General features: G+C 39.4%; 3 protein-coding genes across 10 annotated transcripts in view; 1 reads left to right on the forward strand and 2 right to left on the reverse strand.

Moving 5' to 3' along the window:
• Positions 1-3579, reverse strand: part of KATNBL1 (katanin regulatory subunit B1 like 1) — a 71756-nt gene extending 68177 nt beyond the window's left edge. For both annotated transcript variants that reach the window (XM_028495570.1, XM_028495569.1), the window contains exons 1-2: positions 3503-3579; positions 2681-2761 (exon numbers count right to left, since the gene is read on the reverse strand). The gene's annotated coding sequence lies outside the window, so the exon portion shown is untranslated. The remainder of the gene's footprint in view (positions 1-2680; positions 2762-3502) is intronic.
• An 86-nt stretch (positions 3580-3665) lies between these two features.
• EMC4 (ER membrane protein complex subunit 4) lies at positions 3666-9171 on the forward strand. 2 transcript variants are annotated; one of them, XM_007127726.2, is made up of 5 exons: positions 3666-3875; positions 4209-4323; positions 7694-7847; positions 8166-8326; positions 8583-9171. In XM_007127726.2, exons 1-5 carry the CDS (start codon positions 3790-3792, stop codon positions 8616-8618), a joined length of 552 nt encoding a protein of 183 aa, XP_007127788.1. In that variant the 5' UTR covers positions 3666-3789; the 3' UTR covers positions 8619-9171. The 2 variants fall into 2 exon arrangements, with proteins under 2 accessions (XP_007127788.1, XP_007127789.1); XM_007127727.3 differs by lacking the exon at positions 8166-8326 and having other exon boundaries at positions 3678-3875.
• A 432-nt stretch (positions 9172-9603) lies between these two features.
• The window catches only part of SLC12A6 (solute carrier family 12 member 6), an 89391-nt gene continuing 76882 nt past the window's right edge, over positions 9604-22112 (reverse strand). For all 6 annotated transcript variants that reach the window (XM_028495572.2, XM_007127724.4, XM_055088347.1 and 3 more), the window contains 11 exons: positions 21698-21796; positions 19602-19721; positions 18489-18593; positions 17914-18082; positions 16313-16508; positions 15560-15729; positions 14711-14842; positions 14025-14132; positions 13640-13824; positions 13103-13236; positions 9604-11899 (listed from right to left, as the gene is read on the reverse strand). In XM_028495572.2, coding sequence (XP_028351373.1) covers positions 11808-11899; positions 13103-13236; positions 13640-13824; positions 14025-14132; positions 14711-14842; positions 15560-15729; positions 16313-16508; positions 17914-18082; positions 18489-18593; positions 19602-19721; positions 21698-21796 — 1510 coding nt within the window. In that variant the 3' untranslated portion in view covers positions 9604-11807. The remainder of the gene's footprint in view (positions 11900-13102; positions 13237-13639; positions 13825-14024; positions 14133-14710; positions 14843-15559; positions 15730-16312; positions 16509-17913; positions 18083-18488; positions 18594-19601; positions 19722-21697; positions 21797-22112) is intronic.

Raw genomic sequence — 22112 nt, forward strand, 5'->3', positions numbered from 1 at the left:
CTGGGTGGCTTTAACAACAGAAATTTATTTTTTCACAGTTCTGGAGACTGAGAGGTCCAAGATCAAGGTGCTGGCTGATTCAGCTCCTGGCGAGAGCTCTCTTTCCGGCTGTAGACAGCCACCTTCTCACTGTGTCCTCACCTGGCAGAGTGACACTGCAAGTTCTCTTGTGTCTCTTCTTATAAGGACACTAATCCCAGTATGAGAGCCCTACCTTCATGACCTCATCTAACCCTAATTACCCCCCAGAGGCCCCATCTCCAAATACATTGGGGTTTAGGGCTTCAACATATGAATTTTGGGAGGACAATCCTCCTTACAAAAAATTCAAGCTATAAAACAATGCTTTATAACGGAACCAATCGAGGCTTTTTAAAATTAGCACATAAGAAAAAATGCCACAAAGGACCTGGATTAGTCATTCAGATCCTTGGTGTAGAGACAGTTTAGCCCACCTCCAAGATAGCGGAAATTAATCACCAGCATGAATCCAGAGTAACCAAGCTTGAAGAAACATGTTAGGCTATCAGTGATATATCATAATGACTTATGCTATGGTTGTCATTCTTAGCTTTTAATGGGACCTGTGGGAATGGCAATCCTCCCAGCTTCCTAAGCAAGTGCTGGAGGGAAGTGCTATAATGGGAACCTGTGAATTGCAGGTAAAATGTGAATTGCACAACAGTCTTCCTGAAATTAAAAAAAGGTAATTGCTCACGAAGAATGGTATTACTAACCAACACCTTTTCCCAGCACCATATTAGTTCATGTCACTGCTGACAGGAGCATTTCATGACACTGCAGAGCCATGAACCAGAAATGGAAAAATCTGTAATCTGCATAGAAATGATGCAGAAACCCAACAAGAACTAGCAATGTAGGATCTTACTAAAAAAAAAAAAAAAAAAAAAAAATTTTTTTTTTTTTTTTTTTTCACTAAAGAGGTTTGAAAATGCAAACAGACAAAACAGAGGAAAAAGTTTCCTCTTGTTAAAACCCCATTACTGACACGGAATAAACTGAATCATGAGTGGTGCAACAGTAAGGTGTTCCTTCTCAGAAGGCAATAATGATAGCAGAGTTAAGTAACACAAATAAATGGAGATTGCAATAGAAGTCCATTTTATTTAAGCTGCCAAAAGGGTTAGGAGCTTTTAGAGCACACTGGGGGAACTGGTTGGACTGCTGAGGATAGCCGAATAGATTTATTATACGGACATTGTAAAATGGCAGAGACCAAAAACTTAAAACATAGCTGTAAAGCTTTTTTTCCTTTAAAGGGATGCATTCTCACAAATCTGGTTGTGTGAAAAAGAAATTTCTTTGTTCAAGTTTCAATCCAAATGCAACTGCTCTGAAGAGAATCGCATGAAGTATTAGAAATAGTCAGCTTCTCAGACTCCTAAAGAGGTTGGGGGGTGGGGTGGCAGGGGCGGGGAAGATATTTACAAAAACAAGTACCAAAACTGTGCAGGTGGCACAAATTGTAAAAGTCAAACAACGCAACTCATATGACCTGTGGAATCATGGTTTGCCTTCTCAGTTTAATTAAAATCATACTTGCTCAAAGCCACAAAGTAAAGGAAGTTTAACATTTATTTTTACAATTTATTTCTATTATTTTCTAATTCAAGTTTATCCCAGTGGGAGGCATAAAAGGAGGCTCTCAAAAACTGATTGCTTAAATTACTTTGTGTAAATTCAAACCTTGTCATTTTAGAGCAACCAAACACTCTAGGTCAGTGGTTCTCAGTCCTTGCTGCAAAGGAGAATCACCTGGAGAGCCATACAAAAATACTGATGACCTTGCTCTACCCTAAGCAAATGAATTAGAATCTCTGCGGGTGTGGCCAAGGCATCAGTATTTTTTAAGGGCTCCCAAGATGAGTCTCCTTTGAATCTAGGACAGAACCATTCCACTTCCAGGTTTAGAATCATGTCATATTATAATTAATAACATTTATATTTCTCTAAATCCAAAAGTGGTACCTGCATAATGCAGAGAATTACTAAAAGTATGGGAAAGCACAATTTTTAAAAATGATATGAAATCCCATTATTCCTTTATGTGTTTATGATTTGTCTTCTATGAATATACCATATATGAAAGAATAATATGCAAAATATGTATTCCAAAAAAATACATTTTAGAACTAGAAGGTACCCTAAGAAGTTATCTGGTACAAGTCCCTTATTTTATAGATGAAGAAATGTAGGTCAAGAGAGTTCCTACCTCTCTTAGGAGTTCATTTGGAGTCAGGATTAAAATATATGTTTCCCTTTACTTTTCTTACAAAACACATTTTTGTGCAAAAACTTGGATCCTCAAAAGTTTAATTCCAATCTGAAACTCCATTTCCATAAAGGATCTATTATTTCTAATGATATTCTAACAATCTTTAAAAAATATCAGTCAGATCTTTAAAGAGTGCCTTCTTCTTTCTCTTTAATTCTAGCACGTATATAGCAAGTTGCCCTCTGTGTTCTAAGGAACATTGATTCCATTGGACATTAACAGATGTGATAGAAAAAAAAAAAAAAGAGGCTTGTTATTCGGGCAGATTGGGAAACAAAATGAGATTATTTACTGAATCATTTCTTGTGGTTTCAATGTTATACCAGTAGCACCGAGAATCTCTGGGATGTATGTGCAGAATACAATATCTCAAGCTTATCTGACCTTGGAACCTTTCCTCAGTTCAGTCTCAACATCTTCACGTTCTCTGGAACACGTTTTTAGCAAATAACACTATGAGGATTCCTAGAACAAAGGAATAAAAGACCTGGAGTACCCTTGATACCAAAGAAACTTTGTTATAGCTTAAAAATTTTTATAGCAAGTAGGAGAGTACTTAAAAGGGAAGGAATATATGATTTGAATGAGTGACAGCAACATTGGTTATAAAAGGGGAAAAAAACAGTAAACAACTTAAAAATCCAAAAATAGGTTTAATTATGATATAGGTATACAGTTGAATACAAAACCCAATCACTACGAATAATGTTGGAGATTAATGACATTAAAAAACACGTCATGCACTTGTGGCGAGCACTCTATTTAACCGCAGAACAAGCCTCGAAAGCAGGTACATATGGAAAGGTCTGAAACACAAAGAATCTAACTGGCCCAAAATCACGCAATTAAGTAACGAAGCCAGAATTCAAACGGAGACCGTCTGAATCTTGAGCCCTAGAGCCTTAACACGCCCACACTGCCTCCTAGGTTTGCTGCGGAGCAGGGATAGAACTATCTACGTCGCAGGGTTACTGTGAGAATTAAATGAAATAAAAGACATAAAGTTCCTGGAACACGGTGGACATTCAACACTCAGAAACTACTAAATAACTCGCTCAAGGTCACACAATCCGTGGTGAAGCCAGGATTTAAATAGATATTTGAATCTTGCGCTCCCGGGAACGGGTAAGAGCTCCAGACGCTTTTCAGGGGTTCAACCCCTAATGGAGAGTCAGTATGGACTTCCCTCTGTCCCATAAAACGCACCTCAGAGGTGAGGGAACACCCAGCAGGCCTTCTTCAGAAAGGAGGGAAGGCACAGAAGACGCTTTAGGCAGCTTTACCTTCTGCCTTTTTTTCCCTCCCACCTTCTGTAGTTCCGACCACACCCTTCGGTCAGCGGCCTGACAATTTCCGGAACGGAAGTGACGTCTATACTTACGCGCCGGATGTGGACTTGCAGAGTGAGCCCCAGAAGTCGCGGACGCCGTTGGGCTTGAGGCCCGACTGCGCTTTGGTGGGGAGCTCTGCAGCTTTGGGAGGCGGCCGTTGCCATGACGGCCCAGGGGAGCCTGGTGGCCAATCGAGGCCGGCGCTTCAAGTGGGCGATTGAGCTGAGCGGACCTGGAGGAGGCAGCAGGTGAGGTGCCTGGGCAAAGTTCGACATCAGAGCTCCCACCCCAGCACTACCCCAGAGGAATAGGACCTGAATCCTCAGGCCCAACTCACTGAAAAGGATGGGTGGCCCAGAAACGACTCCTGGGGAGCAAGCGGCTTCTCTGCCATAGAGGTTGCTATGACCAAAGGATGCTTATTTCATTCCTCCCTACAGGCAAGGGTCTGACGAACCCACGAGAGGGCTGGTCTTATCTGGGTAGATGCATCTGAGGATCTTTATTCCTGTGATTCGAAGGAAATGTGGAATATGAAGTGTGGAAGGCTGCAACCTTAGTTTCTTGGTTTTGGTCTCTAGGAGCCGAAGTGACCGGGGCGGTGGCCAGGGAGACTCTCTGTACCCAGTTGGTTACTTGGACAAGCAAGTGCCTGATACCAGCGTTCAAGAGACAGACCGGATCCTAGTGGAGAAGGTACAGGGGTATAGATGTCACTATAGTCCTTGGGCAAGGCCTGACCTACACACCCACCCTCTTCTCCCACGCAGCACATGACTGTCTTAACTGTAGATGGCCCTTATCCCGAATATTTGATAGCTAAACTGCTAGAGATTAGGGTTACATTAGTTGACATATCAGATCCAAAAGTGCTCAATAATTGTAAAAATAAAAGACGTTTGAACATAAGATATAAGGAAGTAGGTTGAAAATTAGCTAGTGGTAGCACTGCGTTCCAGTTCAAGTCATCTTTTTCTACTGGAGTTCCCTTATACCACACAACCAACTTGTCAGAACAGTCCGTTGGTTTTACTTTCAAAATAGATTCAAAATCTTATTTATTTATAACATCTTTATTGGAGTATAATTGCTTTACAATGATGTGTTAGTTTCTGCTTTATAACAAAGTGAATCAGTTATACATATACATATGTTCCCATATCTCTTTCCTCTTGCATCTCCCTCCCTCCCACCCCTCTAGGTGGTCACAAAGCACCGAGCTGATCTATCATCCTGGTCTAAGCCACTTCATCTCCTACCATTTTCCCCTTTGTTCACTCCTATAGTCAGAACGCCTCCTTGCTGCTCCTTAAATATGCCAGGCAAGCTTCTATTTCAGGCTTTTGGTACTTGTTCTTTCCTTTTCCCCCAGATACCTTTATGATTTGCTGCCTCATCTCCTTTCAGTCTCTCAAGTGTTACCTTCTTAGTGAAGTCTACCCTCATGGCACTCCCTATATTTTCTTACTTTATATTTCTCTGTATCATTCATATATATTTCTCCATATCATTCATATATAGTTTACTTATTTTATTATCTCTCTTTTCACTCTTGTAAGCTCCGTGAGAGCAAGATTTTGTCTCCCAAGTCCCTCGAACAGTGCCTGACACTTTCCTCTCAGCCTTAATATTGTTCAATATTAAATGAACTTTGATTCATGAAATGCAGTGATTTTCACAACATGAAAATGACAGAGCTGTTGTCAGTGATTTTCTTGATAAGTGTCCTGTCATTTTCATCTTGGTACATCAAAGCATAATATGAATAATACATGATAGTAAGGTATTACTAAAATGGCGTGATTTTAAAGGCAGATTATTATAAAATATGTATTTTAGAACAATTCTGTTGTATGTATGATTTGATATTTAAACTCTCAGATAGGGACTTCCCTGGTGGTCCAGTGGTTAAGACTCCATGCTTCCAATGCAGGGGGCACAGGTTTGATCCCTGGTCAGGGAACTAAGATCCCACATGCTGCTCGGCAGGGCCAAAAAATTTTAAAAAAAGAATTCTATAAATAAACTCTTATATAAATGATCTGTGTAAATGACAGATAAGGGAACTGTTTACACATATGGCCATTTATTCTTTTATGTGAATAAACCCAAATGGACAGGGGTATATTATTCTGTTTATATAGATAGATTTACTTTAAATATTTTGTTTAGGATTTTTTTTTTTTTTGGCTGCATTTGGTCTTGGTTGCTGTGCACAGGCTTTCTCTAGTTGCAGCGGGCGGGGGCTACTCTTCATTGTGGCGCGCAGGCATCTCATCATGGTGGCTTCTCTTATTGCAGAGCACAGGCTCTAGGCACATGGGCTTCGGTAGTTGTGGCACGTGGGCTCAGTAGTTGCGGCTCACGGGCTCTAGAGCGCAGGCTCGGTAGTTGTGGCGCATGAGCTTAGTTGTTCCGTGGCATGTGGGATCTTCCCGGACCAGGGCTCGAACCCGTGTCCCCTGCATTGGCAGGCAGATTCTTAACCACTGTGCCACCAGGGAAGCCCCTAGGATTTTTGCATTTAGGTTCATGAGTGATACTGGTCTGTAAACTTTTCTCATAATGTCATTGGCAGGTTTTGGTATTTATGAGGCCCCATATTACAGTAATGAGTTCATTTTTTCTTCTCTGAGTTTGTATAAGATTGGCTTTATTTTTTCCTTAAATGTTTAGAATTTGCCAAGGGATACCATGTGGGCTTAATTATAGAGTTTCTTAAAGTTATAAGACTATTTAAATTTCCAACTTCTTCTGTCATTTAGATAAGTTGTTATTTTTTCTAGGAATTTAGCCATTTCCCCAAAATTCATAATATTGATCACTTAATATATGGAAGACCTATAGAGATGTCCCTTTTTTCATTCTTGCTGTTGAATATTTTGTTTTTTATTCATCAGGCTCACCAGTATTTTCTTAATCTTTTCGAAAAAACCTTTGGCTTTGTTGATTTTAAGAAAATTTCATTAATTTCTGCTCTCATTTTGATTTCCTTCCTTTCCATTTCCTTGGGTTTAATTTATTCTTTTTCTTACTTCTTGAAATAGATGCTTACTTTTTTTTTTTTTTTTTTTTTTCCCGGTATGCGGGCCTCTCACCGCTGTGGCCTCTCCCGCTGCGGAGCGCAGGCTCCGGACGCACAGGCTCAGCGGCCATGGCTCACAGGCCCAGCCGCTCCGCGGCACGCGGGATCCTCCCGGACCGGGGCACGAACCCGCGTCCCCTGCATCGGCAGGCGGACTCTCAACCACTGCGCCACCAGGGAAGCCCGATGCTTACTTTTATTTAGTCTTCTAATATGTATTTAAGGGTGTAAATTTCTCAAAGCTCTGTGTCCCACAGTTTTAATATATGGTATTTGTTATCAGTTAACAATATTTCTGTTTTCCACTGAAATTTCTTCTTTGATTAGTGGATCATTTAGAGCACATTTTTTCACTCTAACACATAGGGGATTTTCTAGTTATCTTTTTTTATTGATTGCTAGCTTAATTGCATTATAACCAAAGAATAGGCTTTGTATGATTTGAGTTCTTTGAGAGTTATTGACACTTTCTCCATGGCTCAGTAAGTTGTTTTTGTAAATGTCCCATGTGTGTTTGAAAAGAATGTGATTTCTGCAGCTGTTGGTTGCAGTGTTCTATATGTCAATTGGGTTAATAATATTCAGATCTTCTATATCTGGATTTGTCTGTTTGTTCTGTTAGTTATTGAGGTATGCTAATCTACCACTATGTGGATTTATCTAGTTCTTCAGTTGTAGATGGGCCAGTGATAGATGCAGAAGTATAAGAACAAAAGTAGGGAAGTCTTTTCTTTACCACAAGTCATGGGGAAAAATGGTATTTGGGAAACCCATGGGGAAAAACAGAAATGGTGAAGATGCCTTATCTTTAGAAGAGCAAGCTTCCTGTGGCAAAGTGGGAGAAGGGCAGAGGTGGTGGAATTGAGGAGTCAGCTCACTGAGAAGCACAGAGTCGGGAATTGTGTTCATTTGACTTTAACACCAGTGATACAACAGAGGACTGAGGATAGTGATCAGAGGTTAAAACTGTGTTTGTTTTAGCGCTGCTGGGACATTGCCTTGGGTCCCCTGAAACAGATTCCCATGAACCTCTTCATCATGTACATGGCAGGCAATACTATCTCCATCTTCCCTACTATGATGGTGTGTATGATGGCTTGGCGACCCATTCAGGCACTTATGGCCATTTCAGCCAGTAAGTATTCTTGAAATAATAATCCTCCCTAAGCTTTAAGAATCAAAGGCCAATTCTTCGGCAGAATCCATTACGGGAAGTCTTTGGCACAGCTAGCTCTTGGCTAGTTGCAGTAGGAGTGTGTGCAGGGTGGTGATGGCAGTGGTGGTGGCATGGAGGAGGAAATGGTGCTTGTGGGTTTTTGTTCACCTTTAATGGTTCTAATTTGTACTCTTACTATGGGACTGGACTGTCTGTGTTATATATATTAATATATGGCATGATTCGTATTGAAAAAAAAAGTTGTTTTGGTTTTTGACACTTCTGTTACCCCAACAGCTTTCAAGATGCTAGAAAGTTCAAGCCAGAAGTTTCTTCAGGGTTTGGTGTATCTCATTGGGAACCTTATGGGTTTGGCATTGGCTGTTTATAAGTGCCAGTCAATGGGACTCTTGCCTACACATGCATCAGATTGGTTAGCCTTCATTGAGCCCCCTGAGGTAAGGCAAAAGGAAAGTTAAATTTGGGGCAGATGTAATGTACAGTAAATAGTTGATCCATTTGATGGTGGGGGATCACAGTTGCTCTTAGAGCTCATTTCTTAAGAAATAAGATCCATTAGGAGTTTGGAAGTTGTTATATTTTAAAGATAAAGCAAAATAGAGCTTATGATTAAAGTATTAAGTAAGTACTTGATTCAGGAAGTTATTTCAGTACTCATTCACCATTAACCTATTCATTTTTTTCTTTTTTCAGAGGATGGAGTTCAGTGGAGGAGGACTGCTTTTGTGAACCTGAGAAAGAAGCACATGGTGCCTATGTATCTGGATCTCATTTACAGCCGCCTTCATGCCCAGTGGCTCCTCCTCAGCATACTAACCCTTAACATTATCACTCACTGAAAAGGACCAAAAGGTCTCTTTTCTCCATGGTGAAGAGACAAATCCTAGAAAGACAATGTACATATCACTACAAACACAAAAAAACTATACCACAACTCTTGACTGAAAATAAGGTAGAAAACTTTATTTATGTTTCCAGTAGAGAGCAAAACAACAAATAAAACCATAACTCTGTAAACAATAGAGTGGTTGCTGATAAATCAAGAGCTACAGCAGCATCTCCTTTTAATAAATTAAATGGTTGAGAACAGTGCTTTAAAAAAAAGTTGCACAAGTTTCCCTTAAATCTATCCTCCTTAATATTTCACTTCTATTTAACACAAGCTGGGACATAAAAATTCTGTTGGAGATACTAGAGAAATGTGAGAAAATGTGAGAAACTAATGCTGAATTCAGATTATACATGATGAAAAGAAAAAATAAACCAGACCCAAAAAAGCACATAAAATGCTTACAGTGTAATTGCTACTTTAATATCCACAAAAATGGATTTTTAACATGTTTAGGGAGAATGAGGATTGGCGGGATCTCTGGGGCCACAGGAATCTGAGGCAGCGGAAGATACAAAGTAGTGATCTTCCCCCTGCCAAAAGGAACTTGGCACCTGTCAGACAGATGCTGCAATTCAAACTTAAGCTTTTAAGATAGCTATAAAAGGCAGAGGGCCAGCAGTTGGAAAATGAATATTGTCATAACCTGCCCTGGTAACGTCATAGCTAAGACTTAAAAGCTGGATCTCTTCAAAAGGCAGGAGGAGGTCTTTGCTTTCTCTTCCTGCTTGAAACACAAAGCCCCTTCCCCTAAGGTGCATTCTCTCATCAAGTTTTCGGTATTGCTTTATTTGCAGTGATTAAGAGAGACAAGACACTTTGCAGACAACATAAGCAACACATAGACATGAAATGCTCTAGACAGAGATGAGTTTAAATCTGGCCTAATAACCACTTCCCCATGTAACAGTGATTGTGTTTTAGGGCCTAAAGTAGGGGCTGTATTAGTAGCCACTAATTCCATTATCCCTTTAAAGGATTCTTACAGAGCTCCAGCCACAAAAAGCTCTTCTAAAACGAACCTTATTTTCTGCCCATTTGGCCAGAGGTTTTGTGTAAATGTAAAGGAATTCCTGGGCAAGCTGACCTTTAGAGCATGGGTCTTTAATAGCTTGGGTCCTAGGGGACCTGTTCCACTACTGCTGGACTCAACTTAGCAATGGAGTGTTGCAATGAAAGTTGTAAACAATGCTTCTACCCTCTGCAGGAAGCAGCAGAAAAAAAAAGACTTAAAAGATCTTGTCTGCTTTGCTACCTGACTGGGCTGGGACACTGAGAGAAGAGCAAAGGGAATAAACCAAAATGACTCAGTTTCTTAAGCCATATTGAAGGGTTTTTCTCCTCTGTCCATAAGGGTCAGATGAATAGGCTGCAGACTACAGAGCAAGTCAGCTTGCTCCATATCCTACTGGTAATGAAAGAGTGGTACTATTTATCATTAATAAAATGAAATTCAAAAGCAGACATGAATACAGGCAAGATAGTTTCTTGGAATACCCTATCTATCCTGTACAATAAATGAAGATTTCACATATATGAAATTACCACTCGGTCACACAGGGCAGTTTCCCTATGCTTTGAAAGGCAGGTGTTTTGTCATCAAGTTAGCAAATAAAAAGCTAACCTTGCAGAAGCATTTCCTTGACATATTTAGAGCTTTCTGAAAACAAAACAAATAGAAGACTGTTAACTTGGATAATCTCTTAGTTCAGATCCAAGTTTCTGCAGTCAAAATGAAGAATAAAATTGAAAGGAAAAAAAAATGCTCATAGTTAGTGCTGAGCTGCATGCCCTCAAGTCTTCACTACGGCTGGCTTTGGGAATGCGTCCACAGGTTTCCTAATGAAATAAGTTTCTTGAAACAGGCCAATGCCAATTGCATGCCACGTCAGTGAAGTAGGAAAGAAGAGTAGCAGCAGCTCAGTAACTTTGGCACTATGGAAGGAGTATGGCTATAAACTTCGAATTCCACTGCTGGATTCTCCCTTTGAAGGATAATCCAAAGGTTTTAGGAAAGGATTTTAGCCAGTCTTCCTAGTGTGTTCTTATGATTTTTGATCTGTGCCTATAACCCAGAGGGCATAAAAGGGAGAAGGAAAGGAGAACCTATTGGTCAATATGCATCATCATCTGCATTTCTTAGATAACAGCTTGTATATTTCGCCCATGTCTCATAGGTAACCACAGACTGCATTTATGTAAATCCTGATAGCTACCTTTTGGAGTTCGCTTAGTTTGTCCATTTGCAAAGAACCTGAAAGAAATAATTTTTACTCAACCTTTTAAAAAACAGTTTCCATGGTAACAGTGCCTGTATTACAATCCTAACCACAAGACGGGTTTGAGAAACAGCTGAAATATACAACACAGTATGTGTACTGAAACATATTTTTGGGGAATCTTATTTTGGAGGAAGTAGGGGCTGCAGTTTCATGTTTCAGTTTTTATATATTAGTACCCTAATGTAAAATTAGAGTCCTAGAGAGCAGTGGATGCACTGACGAAAATTTTCATCTTGGCTTGCCATGGATGTCTCCACAAAGATGTTAGCTCCCCGTGTACTTGGCCATGAATTCTTTAGTATGATGAGGCTGTGTCTCTCTGGCTGTTACCCCCATGGTGTCATCATTGAATCATGACTTCTGAGACTCATCTTTAATGTTAGATGTGTACTTGTCTTTTGTCTTCAGAATTTCTAGCATCCCTTTTGCCAATTCATTGTATTGGTTTAGCTTGTTAATTCTAACTTGCCTTTATCTGGTACAGGCATGGCTTGTAGGACTTGAGCATTGTTCTGAGGTTGAGGGAATATCTGCTTCTTCTTTAAGGACGGCAGGTCATATGGTAGCAGAGATCTGTTTGTACTTTTCTGCACAAGTACTTGAGGCTCAGCTCGTTAAGAGTTCAGCATGATGTACACAGGACACAGGTCTCTAGTTGATGGGAGTGGTAGTAAAGAGCTGGCACTTCCATGGAGGATGGAAGCCTTTTCGCAAAGGTGAGGCCCAGCAGAGTCATTCAGGGGTAGATTATGAATAAATGGTGATCACTTCACTGCCACCACCTCGGACAAGAAGGACTCGCTCTAGTCCTTCAGTGAGCACTTCTAGGAACTCCATGTCTTCAGAATTTGTCAAGGAGACAAATAGGCAGGAGAAGAGCACAATTTAAAACCTGGCATCATGATAATCTGAGTTATCTGACTACAAAGCTGCAAAATCAACATGCTTGTTTTAATTATTATATATTCAGAACTGGAGAAGTCTGAAGTCTGAACTCTGGATTCAATCTAACTCTGAAGTAACCCGGGGATCTAGCCTCTTTGCATAAATAATACAAGACTCTCTCCCATTTGTTAGATTTTTTTTCTAAATGTTATTTAAAAATGAGGGAAACCCAGAAGTAATGTGTTACTACTACATAGCAAATAAGGCAGAAAGAAGAAAAAGCCACAACAGGGCAGCTTGTAAGATTCCAGGAGAGAATCCCAGTAATTTCCAAGTGAACCTGCTCAAGTTAGATTTCTTCTGCCAGTTCTTTTTTCTTTTTCTTTTTTTCTTCAAATATAGTTGATTTACTCTTTGTTTTCTTTTAACCTATTTTCCTTAGTGGTACTGGTGGGAATTGACCAGTCTGTGCCACTGCAGTGCTGAAGGGGTCCCATAAAAACAATCCTGGAATTAGGGTATGAAGAAGAACCTTATCTTTCCCCCTCAGAGGAGATTCCACTTCAACTGCCTCTCCCCTAACTCCATCCAAAAGAGAGAGGCTTTGCAAACTGGGCAGAGCCTGGAAAGGAGAAGGGCTGTGGGTGTTCCATCTCTAGGACTGTCAGAAAGGGTTCTACACTGAATGTTAAAAGTCATGTTGCAAATATGCCACCTAAAAAGTCTCTTTAGGGTTCAGAGAGAACATGTTATACCCAACTCCCCTGAAGGAGAGTAGTATCACTAAGTAAGGATCCTTGCCTGAGACTTTTAACAGTCTTCCCTCCTCAAGAGAGGAAGTCATAGACGATGACTTTTACAGTTACTTAGTGTCCCATCTAAAACACAGGCTACGGCTTCCCCGGTGGCGCAATGGTTGAGAGTCCGCCTGCCGACGCAGGGGACACGGGCTCGTGCCCCGGTGACGGGAAGATCCCACATGCCGCGGAGCGGCTGGGCCCGTGAGCCATGGCCGCTGAGCCTGCGCGTCCGGAGCCTGTGCTCCGCAACGGGAGAGGCCGCAACAGTGAGAGGCCCGCGTACCGCAAAAATAAATAAATAAATAAAACACAGGCTAAGATTTTCCCTACTGGAAGTTTTGCTCTCGGAAAGGATACAGTTTTCATCACCCTCAGGGTTTCGGGGTGGCCCTGGCATATTCAACAAAACCAGCTTTGCTTCATGGGACTTGTTAACTATAACCTCATTGAGCTTCACTGCTGTATGCATCCGCCTCACATTGGACTGGTCCCTGGAAGGGGAGCGTGGTGGGGAAGAAACAGGTGGGTTAAGGCAAAGAGAAAACTAGGCATATCGTCAACTTTTAAAAACTTGAGATTTTAGAGGTTTTTTGCTTTAACTATGATTGATGTAATGAACAAATGACTGATTGCCTTATAATATTGATATCATGGTTTTCTCATTCTACATTTGCTTGTTTTATACCAGGAACACAGTATGGACAGGAAGAAAGATGGTTAGCTTGTGTATAGTGTTAATCGGTAGCTGATATGCATAGGCAAACAATAGAAAGGTGGCTGGATTCGGGGTGAAATGAAGACTAGATTCTGTCCTGTGTATTCAGGCAGTGCCACATCTGTGGCACTAACTAGGATACTGTGTTAAGTGATAAGCTTGTGAGTAGGAAAACTTACGGACGCATGTTAAGTAGGTCCTGGAATCCCTCCATTGACTTGGCCTTTTGCCCCCGGGATGCCATGTACTTGTCTTTCGTCCAGGTCATGTGCACCTTCTCCTGATAGGTCTCTGTCTCTTCATCCTCATCAGAGCCAATGCTGGTCAATCGTAGCATTGAATTACGATCTTTCACCAGCTGTGCCTGAGGAAGGCCCAACACAGTTATGACTCTATACCCAATTTTCTCTCATGCTTCATCTTTAATTATTTTGAAATATGGTTATAGTGGAATAACCAATAAACCAATCAGGAAAGAATCTGTCATGCTGAGAACAATACTATCATCCCTTTCAGTGATAGACTTCACAGGGCCAGGATTAGGTCAGTGCAGCAAAATCTCACCTCTCTGTCCCGCTCTGTTTTGGATAGTCGCATGTGCCGGAGCATCTGGGACCTTTGCTCCATCATCAGGGTGCGCTCGTAAGTGTAAGCTGATATGTCACTGTCGTGCTGCCGTAGATATCACACGGAGTAGGCAATAAGCACAAAAGAGAAAGAACCAGATATTTTCATTTCCACTCACTAAATTACACCAGAGAAAGTATCACAATAATCAACCTAGGTTTTAGTTCAGTCATTGAGCTACATAAATATAATAATATTGTGGATTGTAGATCAAATCCAGAGACCTGAGTCTTTTCCACAGTGTAACCATGACATACGTGTTCCCTTGAAACACAAAACGAAAACCCCAGTCTTATTTTTTTTTAATACTTACAAGTTATTTAAAAAAAAAAAAAGCTATGTGTGATTTTAGCACAAGTATATGAACTGAAACTTAATAGAACTATATTAAGCAGATAATAATCTGGCAGAAATAGAAGGGCTATGGAACAAACAGGAAAGCAAAAATTAAAAACTACCACTAAATACACATCACATATGCATTGTACTTATCTAGATCAACATATGAGAGTTTTGTTGGAACTAAGGAATTAATCCACATTTGCAGCTGAAGAAATTCCCAAACCAGAAGAGGTTCTAGAATGACAGGGTAGTCTCTCTGATCTCATACTCAGCTTTCTCACCATCTCCACCACTTCCACCTCTGCCTCAATGCGAAGGTGATACAGGAAGGTGGCCAGGTCCTTCTTCATCTGAATACTGTTGTCTTCTAGTTGGGCTACTGTGAAGATCCGTATGCTGCATTTTCGCCACACCTGAGAAAGTACCACATATACGTGGAAAATTAAATGCAAGAAGGCAAAAAAGAGTTATTTCTTAAAACAAATGGCACTTTTGCCTAGAAGAGTCTTGTACAGTTTCAGGGTATATGTTCCTAGATTCTTACTTGCCATATTATTTATTTATTTATTTATTTATTTATTTATTTATCTTACTTACTTGCTATATTATGGTTAGGGCAAAAGCTTGACCAAGGAACACATAAAATATAGTTTAAAGGAGTTCTTATTTCATAACAAGAAAAAAACTGACAAAACGGAAAAGATGGCACATGATACATTAAGAGGGTGCTTTACTCAGATAGCATACTGATGACACTGTGCAGACTATAATACTTACTATTTTAAATTTCAGTCTTACCAAAGGATGAGCATATATATGTAGAAGATACAAACACACCCTCTTAGGTTTCCAGTATTTTGGTCTTTTTCTTTTTTTCAATTCACTTATTAATGTTTTTTTTCCAAGGGCTCATATGGAGCTCTATTAATTTGCTGAATTTCCCTTGGAGATAGGTATCGACTACAAAGAAAACTATTTCTTATAAGGTTGAATCTCGAATCATGGAAAGCCAAGAATAATCCCCAAGTCTTCTAAGCCCCAACACTATAGAATGAAAGGAAGACTCTCTGTCTAGTGAACCAGGACAGAAGTTAAGGGAGAAAGACTTTTTTTCAAAGGTGCCAAAATACCTTGTGCTGTTTCAGTAGGAATGGTAAGAGCATGAGCATCCCCCCATCGTGCACAATCCACCACACATCAATGTTGCCCTCAGAAAACTGCTCCACATTGCTGGGAAAGAAGGAGATGTTTTTAGCCACCAGCAGGGCCAGATGGGCAGCAGTTGTCACTCGAACTGTGCCTAGGGAGAAAACAGAGAGAATCAGCAAAAGCACAGATGAATCCTTAGGCTTACCTTGCTTCCTACCATGTCAGCCAAGAAAGGATAATGCCCATTGACAGTTCTTTGAGCAAGGTGTCCTATTTACACAGTAGGCTATACCAAATCAAGAAACGAAAATCATTCAGAAAAATTTGAATAGCTAACAAACAGAATTAGACTGAGAACTATGATTTACATTACTAGGTGTATTCTGATTACTACATTTCTAAGTGGGGGGATACATGAATTGGGGAGATTTTGATGCTGAAGAACAATTCTTCCAATTCCTGTGAGAATGTTAATGTGGGAGATCACACATGGAAATATGGCAATTTCAGAGATAATTCCTAATGTAAGACTTGGCAAGATAAACAACTGATGAACATTATGTAAGGTTGGAGGGGGTGAATAGAATCAGGTTATTACTACTAGTAGTTATTTAGGTGCCCTTATGAGACTATGCTTCAGCAAGGACATTGTCTCTACTTTAGGAGGCTGGGGGATGGGGTTAGGGTATATCCTCTATTTGAGCCCTCAGGATAGTATGAGAAATGTTTTGTACCAATAAAAGTCTTCCAAGCTCGAGCATCTTCACTCTGGCGCCAGCCATTTGGCCACCCCATCACCACTGTGTTGTGCTTCATGCCCCCAAGGCCACATGACTGGATAAGGTGGGAAATGCCCTCTCTTAGCTTGGCAGCCACCACCAGCTGGGAAAATCCTTTCACCTTCTCTGCCTCCATTAGATGCTTTATGGTCTGAAAGAGAGACAGAATCTCAACACTGAATTACTTCATCCTGGGTCTTTTAATTTCTTACTCCTTCTCTGTATTATATTCCCCTCCCCCTTCCAAACTCTGCATAAGATCGTTATCTTCTACAGAACAATTCAAAAAGTTTAATTTACCCCAATGAAATTTTATTATCCTTTGCCTTTTTCACTTGCTAAGTGCTTACTACGTATGTAGGTAGTAAGAGGAACTATCAGAGGAACTGATAGTTCCTCTACCTTTTCCTCTCTTCTGCTTTTCTTTCTAACATACCAAACAAATTGAGAATGGGGATCATGACAAAATGAATATTCAATATTCCTTCTTAATTGCCCAGGGTGAGTGTGAACATAATCTCCTTCCTTCCTTAGTCCCAGTCTTTCCCTGACTCATATTACTAGAAATTCAATATGAAGATTCAGTTTCAGTTTAGAATTATCTCAGGTATGTTTTCTTTTTTGCTTTTGCTACTTCCACATCCCTTTTGATATTTTAATGGTGATTACTTGCGACACTTGTATTTGTTTTACTATTCTTTTATTTATTCAAGCCAGTTTGGAGATAATATTTCATTTAGTCTTACTTCACTCTCTTGGTGGAAAGGTAAAAAGAATAATGGTGTGGAAAATGGATATGATTTTCCCAAAGGCACAGATTAAGTCAGCGGTGTAGCTAGGATAATTGGGGTCTTGATTTCCGATACCGTGCTTTTTATTTATTTTTTTTTTTTAATTTTTTTTTTTTTTTTTTTTTTTGCAGTACGCGGGCCTCTCCTTTTTATTTATTTTTATGATCGTTCTGGACTAATGTTTCTTCAGCATTTCTAGTTCTAGGGTTTCAAAGCATTCCAAAATGAAACCCAGTAAAATTTTTGAAATGTAACTGAAATTTCTCTGGGGTGAGTTCTATCATTTATAATAAATATTAGAGTGAAATCTACTTTCTTCTTCAGGAAGAACTTTAATATCCCATAAGCTAATCAAAAGTAGCAAAGGAATCTTGGTCATGGAACCATGTAGATTAGCAAAGAGGAAGAAAATGTGCTCATCACTCCTTGTTGTCACAAGATTGAGAGGAACCATCACCATAGTTCAAGGGATGATTTATTTACATGACTTCTCTCAGGGCTGAGTCAATGTCTGAGTCTATTTGGAAATAGTGCTTAGCCTTGATAATCTTATAGTTTAGAAATGCTATTTAAATGGGAAAAATAAATTATTATCTTCTGGTTCATCTTAGTATTTGGGAGAATATGAACATTCAAGTCAGCACTATGAAGGACACCTCCTAGATCACTCAGGAAAGGGATTAATTTAGAAATCCAAGGTCTTATGACTCAACAGCACAAAACCATAAGCTAAATTCCACTAGGTCAATAAGCCTTGACTCTTACCTGCTCAGCAGCTAAAGCTTCACCGTAGTTCTCCAGGAAGTTCCCCACGATGACAGAGCCCACAATAGTGAGACCCTTTCCTGCCTTCAGCTGTGAAGCAAAGGTGAGGAGGCGAGGATGCTTGACATGTAGGTCTTCATCTAGTTTCAGCAGTACAAGCAACTGAGGCCTGTAAAGAGGTTGGCGGGGAAGAGGGTGGGATGAGAAAACACTCTGGGTCTGGGGACGGAATGACAAGTCTACCCTTTAATTCAGGAGATCTGTATAAAACACGTACTTTGACAGAAGGAAGAGATTAGAGAAAATGATAAGGTGCGGCTGCACAGTTATTCTGAATTTTCCCGTATTACCTCAAATTGATCAGTCTTGAAGGAAGAATGAAAATGGTAGAAGTCTGGATCATATAGCACATGAATAAAAGGGAACAGAGGATCAAGAATTTAGAATCAGTCAAAGCATGTCCATTTCATGAATTCCTTGAGCCACATGATTTCCTCATCCTGTAATCAATGAAGCACACCTTTCTGTGTGGTAACTCTGTGCCAAACACCACTAAGCCCTGTTGTTTTTTTTACCTCCAGTTTTTAGTGTGTGGAGGTCCTTCTTCCAGCCGAAGCAAAGCAAATCGGGCTGCACTGAGGGACAGCCCACGGATACCATCACCCCATTCTTTCTCAGCTCTGGGAGAAAGAGGAGAAAATAGCAGAGACAGATTTAAACCATAACAAGTACAATCTCAAAAAACAGTTTACTTTTTCTTTATCTAAAAGTAACATACACACAAGGTAGAATATTAAAGCTCATATTAATTATTTATATGATGCTCTCTATTAACATAATGAACCCACAGTAAGCAGATCAACACTACCCTTCATCAACACACTGCACTACACAACAGTTCAGAATAAAGGCTGGAAGGGTCACTTAACTTGTCCTGCGATGTAACTATTCAAAAGCAATAATGTAAAATAGCAATTTGGATTAGGAAATTACTACAGATTCAAAGTTTAAATTATTTCAAAAATAACTGCAGAGAAAGCAAAACTCAATGTAATCTTCTAAATCAGAGTGTTATTTATTCCTAATTTTGGGACGTTGTTAGTGAAGTCTTAGTTGTTACAAAGTTATTCAGGACTAATTTATTTTCCATTTCAGACAAAATTCCTTGCCTGAAGAGATAAGCAAGAATATTTATATTTGTGTTATATTTTTTTTTTTAATTTTTATTTTGTACTGGAGTATAGTTGATAACAATGTTGGGTTAGTTTCAGGTGTACAGCAAAGTGATTCAGTTATACGAGTATTGAGCAGAGTTCCCTGTGCTATACAGTAGGTCCTTGTTGGTTATTTTATTTTAGTTTTTTTTTATTTCTACTGGAGTATAGTTGATTTACAATGTTGTATTAGTTTCTGCTGTACGGCAAAGTATACTTTAATACTATCATTACTATTTCAGTACATCCTTTTAGTTATCTTTTCACTGATCCATTCATACTTTCTCAACAGGTTCCCTTTATGATCAACGGCTTATGTCTATAAGGTGACTAAGAGAATTAGGGGTACAAAATTTAGGTACAGATGAATGAAGTTTCCTGGATTCCTAATGCAATTTTCACCAGGCTGGCTCTAACCAAACTAGCCAGTTTTGATAGTTTTAGCAGCGATCAAGGTTGTATATCCAGACTTACCCTTGGTACTCGATGTACTTGTAGATCATACCAGCTATTACCATAGCTACGATGGCATAATACCAGGAAGAAATAAACATCAGAGCCAGACAGATACTCATTCCCATGAAAGAGAGGGCCCTAGAAAATTAAAAACAAAAAAAAAATTTTTTAATGTTTTTCTAAGCAGCTGAAAAACCTGTGCCAAAGGTGCTTCTTAAACTGGTGAGAAATTATTATTTTTAAAAATTCCAATATATTGCAGATAGAACTTCTGTAAAATACAATAAAAAAATGAATTACTAGAAAAACTGTTATATGCTTGGATGCTGTGAAAATGTCAAATTGCTATAAAGTTTCTAAATGCTTTTTCTCAGTTTTTATAGTTGTCTTATCATGGACTGGCAACAATCAATAGATCTGCACTGAGCCCTGAACCACCCTTACTGCTGATGTTTCCCATTGCTGGAAGAACATATAAATGAATAGGGATGCCATGAAAGTCATCTGTAGTTATGAGGACAGTTAATACCTACATGGCAAAGCAAAGATGGGACATGTAGTCAACATTATTAATAACTCTTTGATCTTTTTAAAAAAAGTATTTCACGTGAATATGACTAAAAACTTTATGAACATTTATTAACACAAAGGCAGAACCCAATGGAAAAAATCTCCCATTAGTTTCTTTACTTTACATAAGGAACTTGGAAGAAAATAATGAAATTCTTGTTTTGATCAAATAGGTAGACAACTATGCGTACTGAAGTTGTTTTCTGTACAGAATGAACTTAGTTGTAGGACAAATTTCAAAGAACAAATAGAACAGTTGTTAATCTGGAGAAAATTAGGATCTAATGAATGAAAATACAGAGTGTAAAGAGAAAGAAAAAAAGTAACAAAAGCAAAATAGTGACACAAAAAAAGTTCATAATGAACTTTTAACTAAAGTTAAAGCTAGAAAGAGGATTAGAGGTGTTAAGATCAGTTGAAGATCTAAATTTGTGCCAGATAAAGGTTACATCACTACCCACCACTGGTAAGTGAAACTAGAAAGGGATCAAGGAAAAAGTCAGCAAAGAGGAATGTAGCAACAGGTACATACAGGGCATATTAAAGAACTTCTAGCCGTGACAGAAAAGAAATGGAAAGAAATGGGATGGTAGCTAAAAATGTGGTGGCTCCTTTAGGACTGAGGAGACGTGAACACAACAGCAGCAGCTGTAGCAACATTTCATTGAGAGCTTTACTGTGCACCTGCACAGTGTACAGGCACTGTGCTCAGCACTTTACATTATCTCAAAACAACCCTATGAGATAGATAATACTATTAGTCCCATTTTACAAATGAATAAAAAGAAATTTTATGTGGTTATGTGCCTTGTTTAAAGTTACAAACTAGGAAATAGTAGAGCTGACACTTGAACTCAGGTCATCTGACTCCATAGCTCATACTCTTTTTTTTTTCAATTTTTAAAAAAAAATTAATCAATTAATTAATTTTGGCTGGGCTGGGTCTTCGTTGCAGTGTGCAGGCTTCTGTAGTTGCGGCACGTGGGCTCTAGAGCGCGCAGGCTCAATAGTTGAGGTGTGTGGGATCTTAGTTCCCCGACCAGGGATCGAACCCGGGCCCCCTGCATTGGGAGAGTGGAATCTTAACCACTGGACCACCATGGAAGTCCCCTCATGCTCTTAACTACTAAATGAAATCACATTAAGGAAGGGAGTATGAGAATCAAAACTGATGAAAACTGATGCGAATACGAGGATAAATGGAAAGAAATGAAGCCCAGTGCTTAGCTAAGAGAGAAACAGGCAATCAGAGATGCAAAGGGTAGGTTGTTTTAACCTGAAGAACACAGCAGCCTGGAAGTATTTATTTCACAGTTTTGATCTTTATTCTCAAGTGGGTATTATAAGTTATTATAAAACCATATATATAAAAAAACCACAGTAGGATGGTGGAAGTTCATGTGAGCACTGGAAGTTGAAAGAGACAGTAGGAAATGGGTGACCAAGAAAAAATTGTATCGAGAACTCAGAATCTCCTAGTTTTCTAGTTCAATGATGGGTTCTCTCCAAATGTGGGGAAGAAGAAGAAAAAAAAGCTGACTTACCAGTGGTAGTAGCGGAAACGAGGTCTCCAATTGGGTGTTCGAAGTAATGTTTGCAAGGCACATGCCAAGTTCACGAAGAGGTAACACATGAGAAAAAACCTGGCAGAATAAAAAAAAGAGGAATGATTATTACTGTAAAATAATTCTTCAAAGGTTACTTTAGATAACTAGAGAGATTGGCTATATTTAAGCCTTTGTTCTAGGCCACTAGCCTTTAATTAAGACTAGGGTGTAGAGGAACTTAACCTCCACACAACCTGCTCAACCTCCGAAGTTCTGTCTCAGTGAAAGACACAACCACTCTTTACCCAGTTCTTCTTGGGACAATCCCGGTTTCCTCTTCACTACTCAACCTTGTTCCAAATTCACTTATCAAGTCCTATGGATTCTACCTATTTACAAATCTCTAAACTTT

This window comes from Physeter macrocephalus, chromosome 11, assembly GCF_002837175.3.
Source record: "Physeter macrocephalus isolate SW-GA chromosome 11, ASM283717v5, whole genome shotgun sequence".
NCBI classification, from domain to species: domain Eukaryota; kingdom Metazoa; phylum Chordata; class Mammalia; order Artiodactyla; family Physeteridae; genus Physeter; species Physeter macrocephalus.

Excerpts from the sequence above, each read along its gene's own strand:
- EMC4 (XM_007127726.2), top strand. The coding sequence starts at position 3,790 with ATGACGGCCCAGGGGAGCCTGGTGGCCAATCGAGGCCGGCGCTTCAAG. Across the intron at positions 7,848-8,165 it reads ACTTATGGCCATTTCAGCCA|CTTTCAAGATGCTAGAAAGT; the intron begins GTAAGTATTCTT and ends TTACCCCAACAG. Across the intron at positions 8,327-8,582 it reads CCTTCATTGAGCCCCCTGAG|AGGATGGAGTTCAGTGGAGG; the intron begins GTAAGGCAAAAG and ends TTCTTTTTTCAG.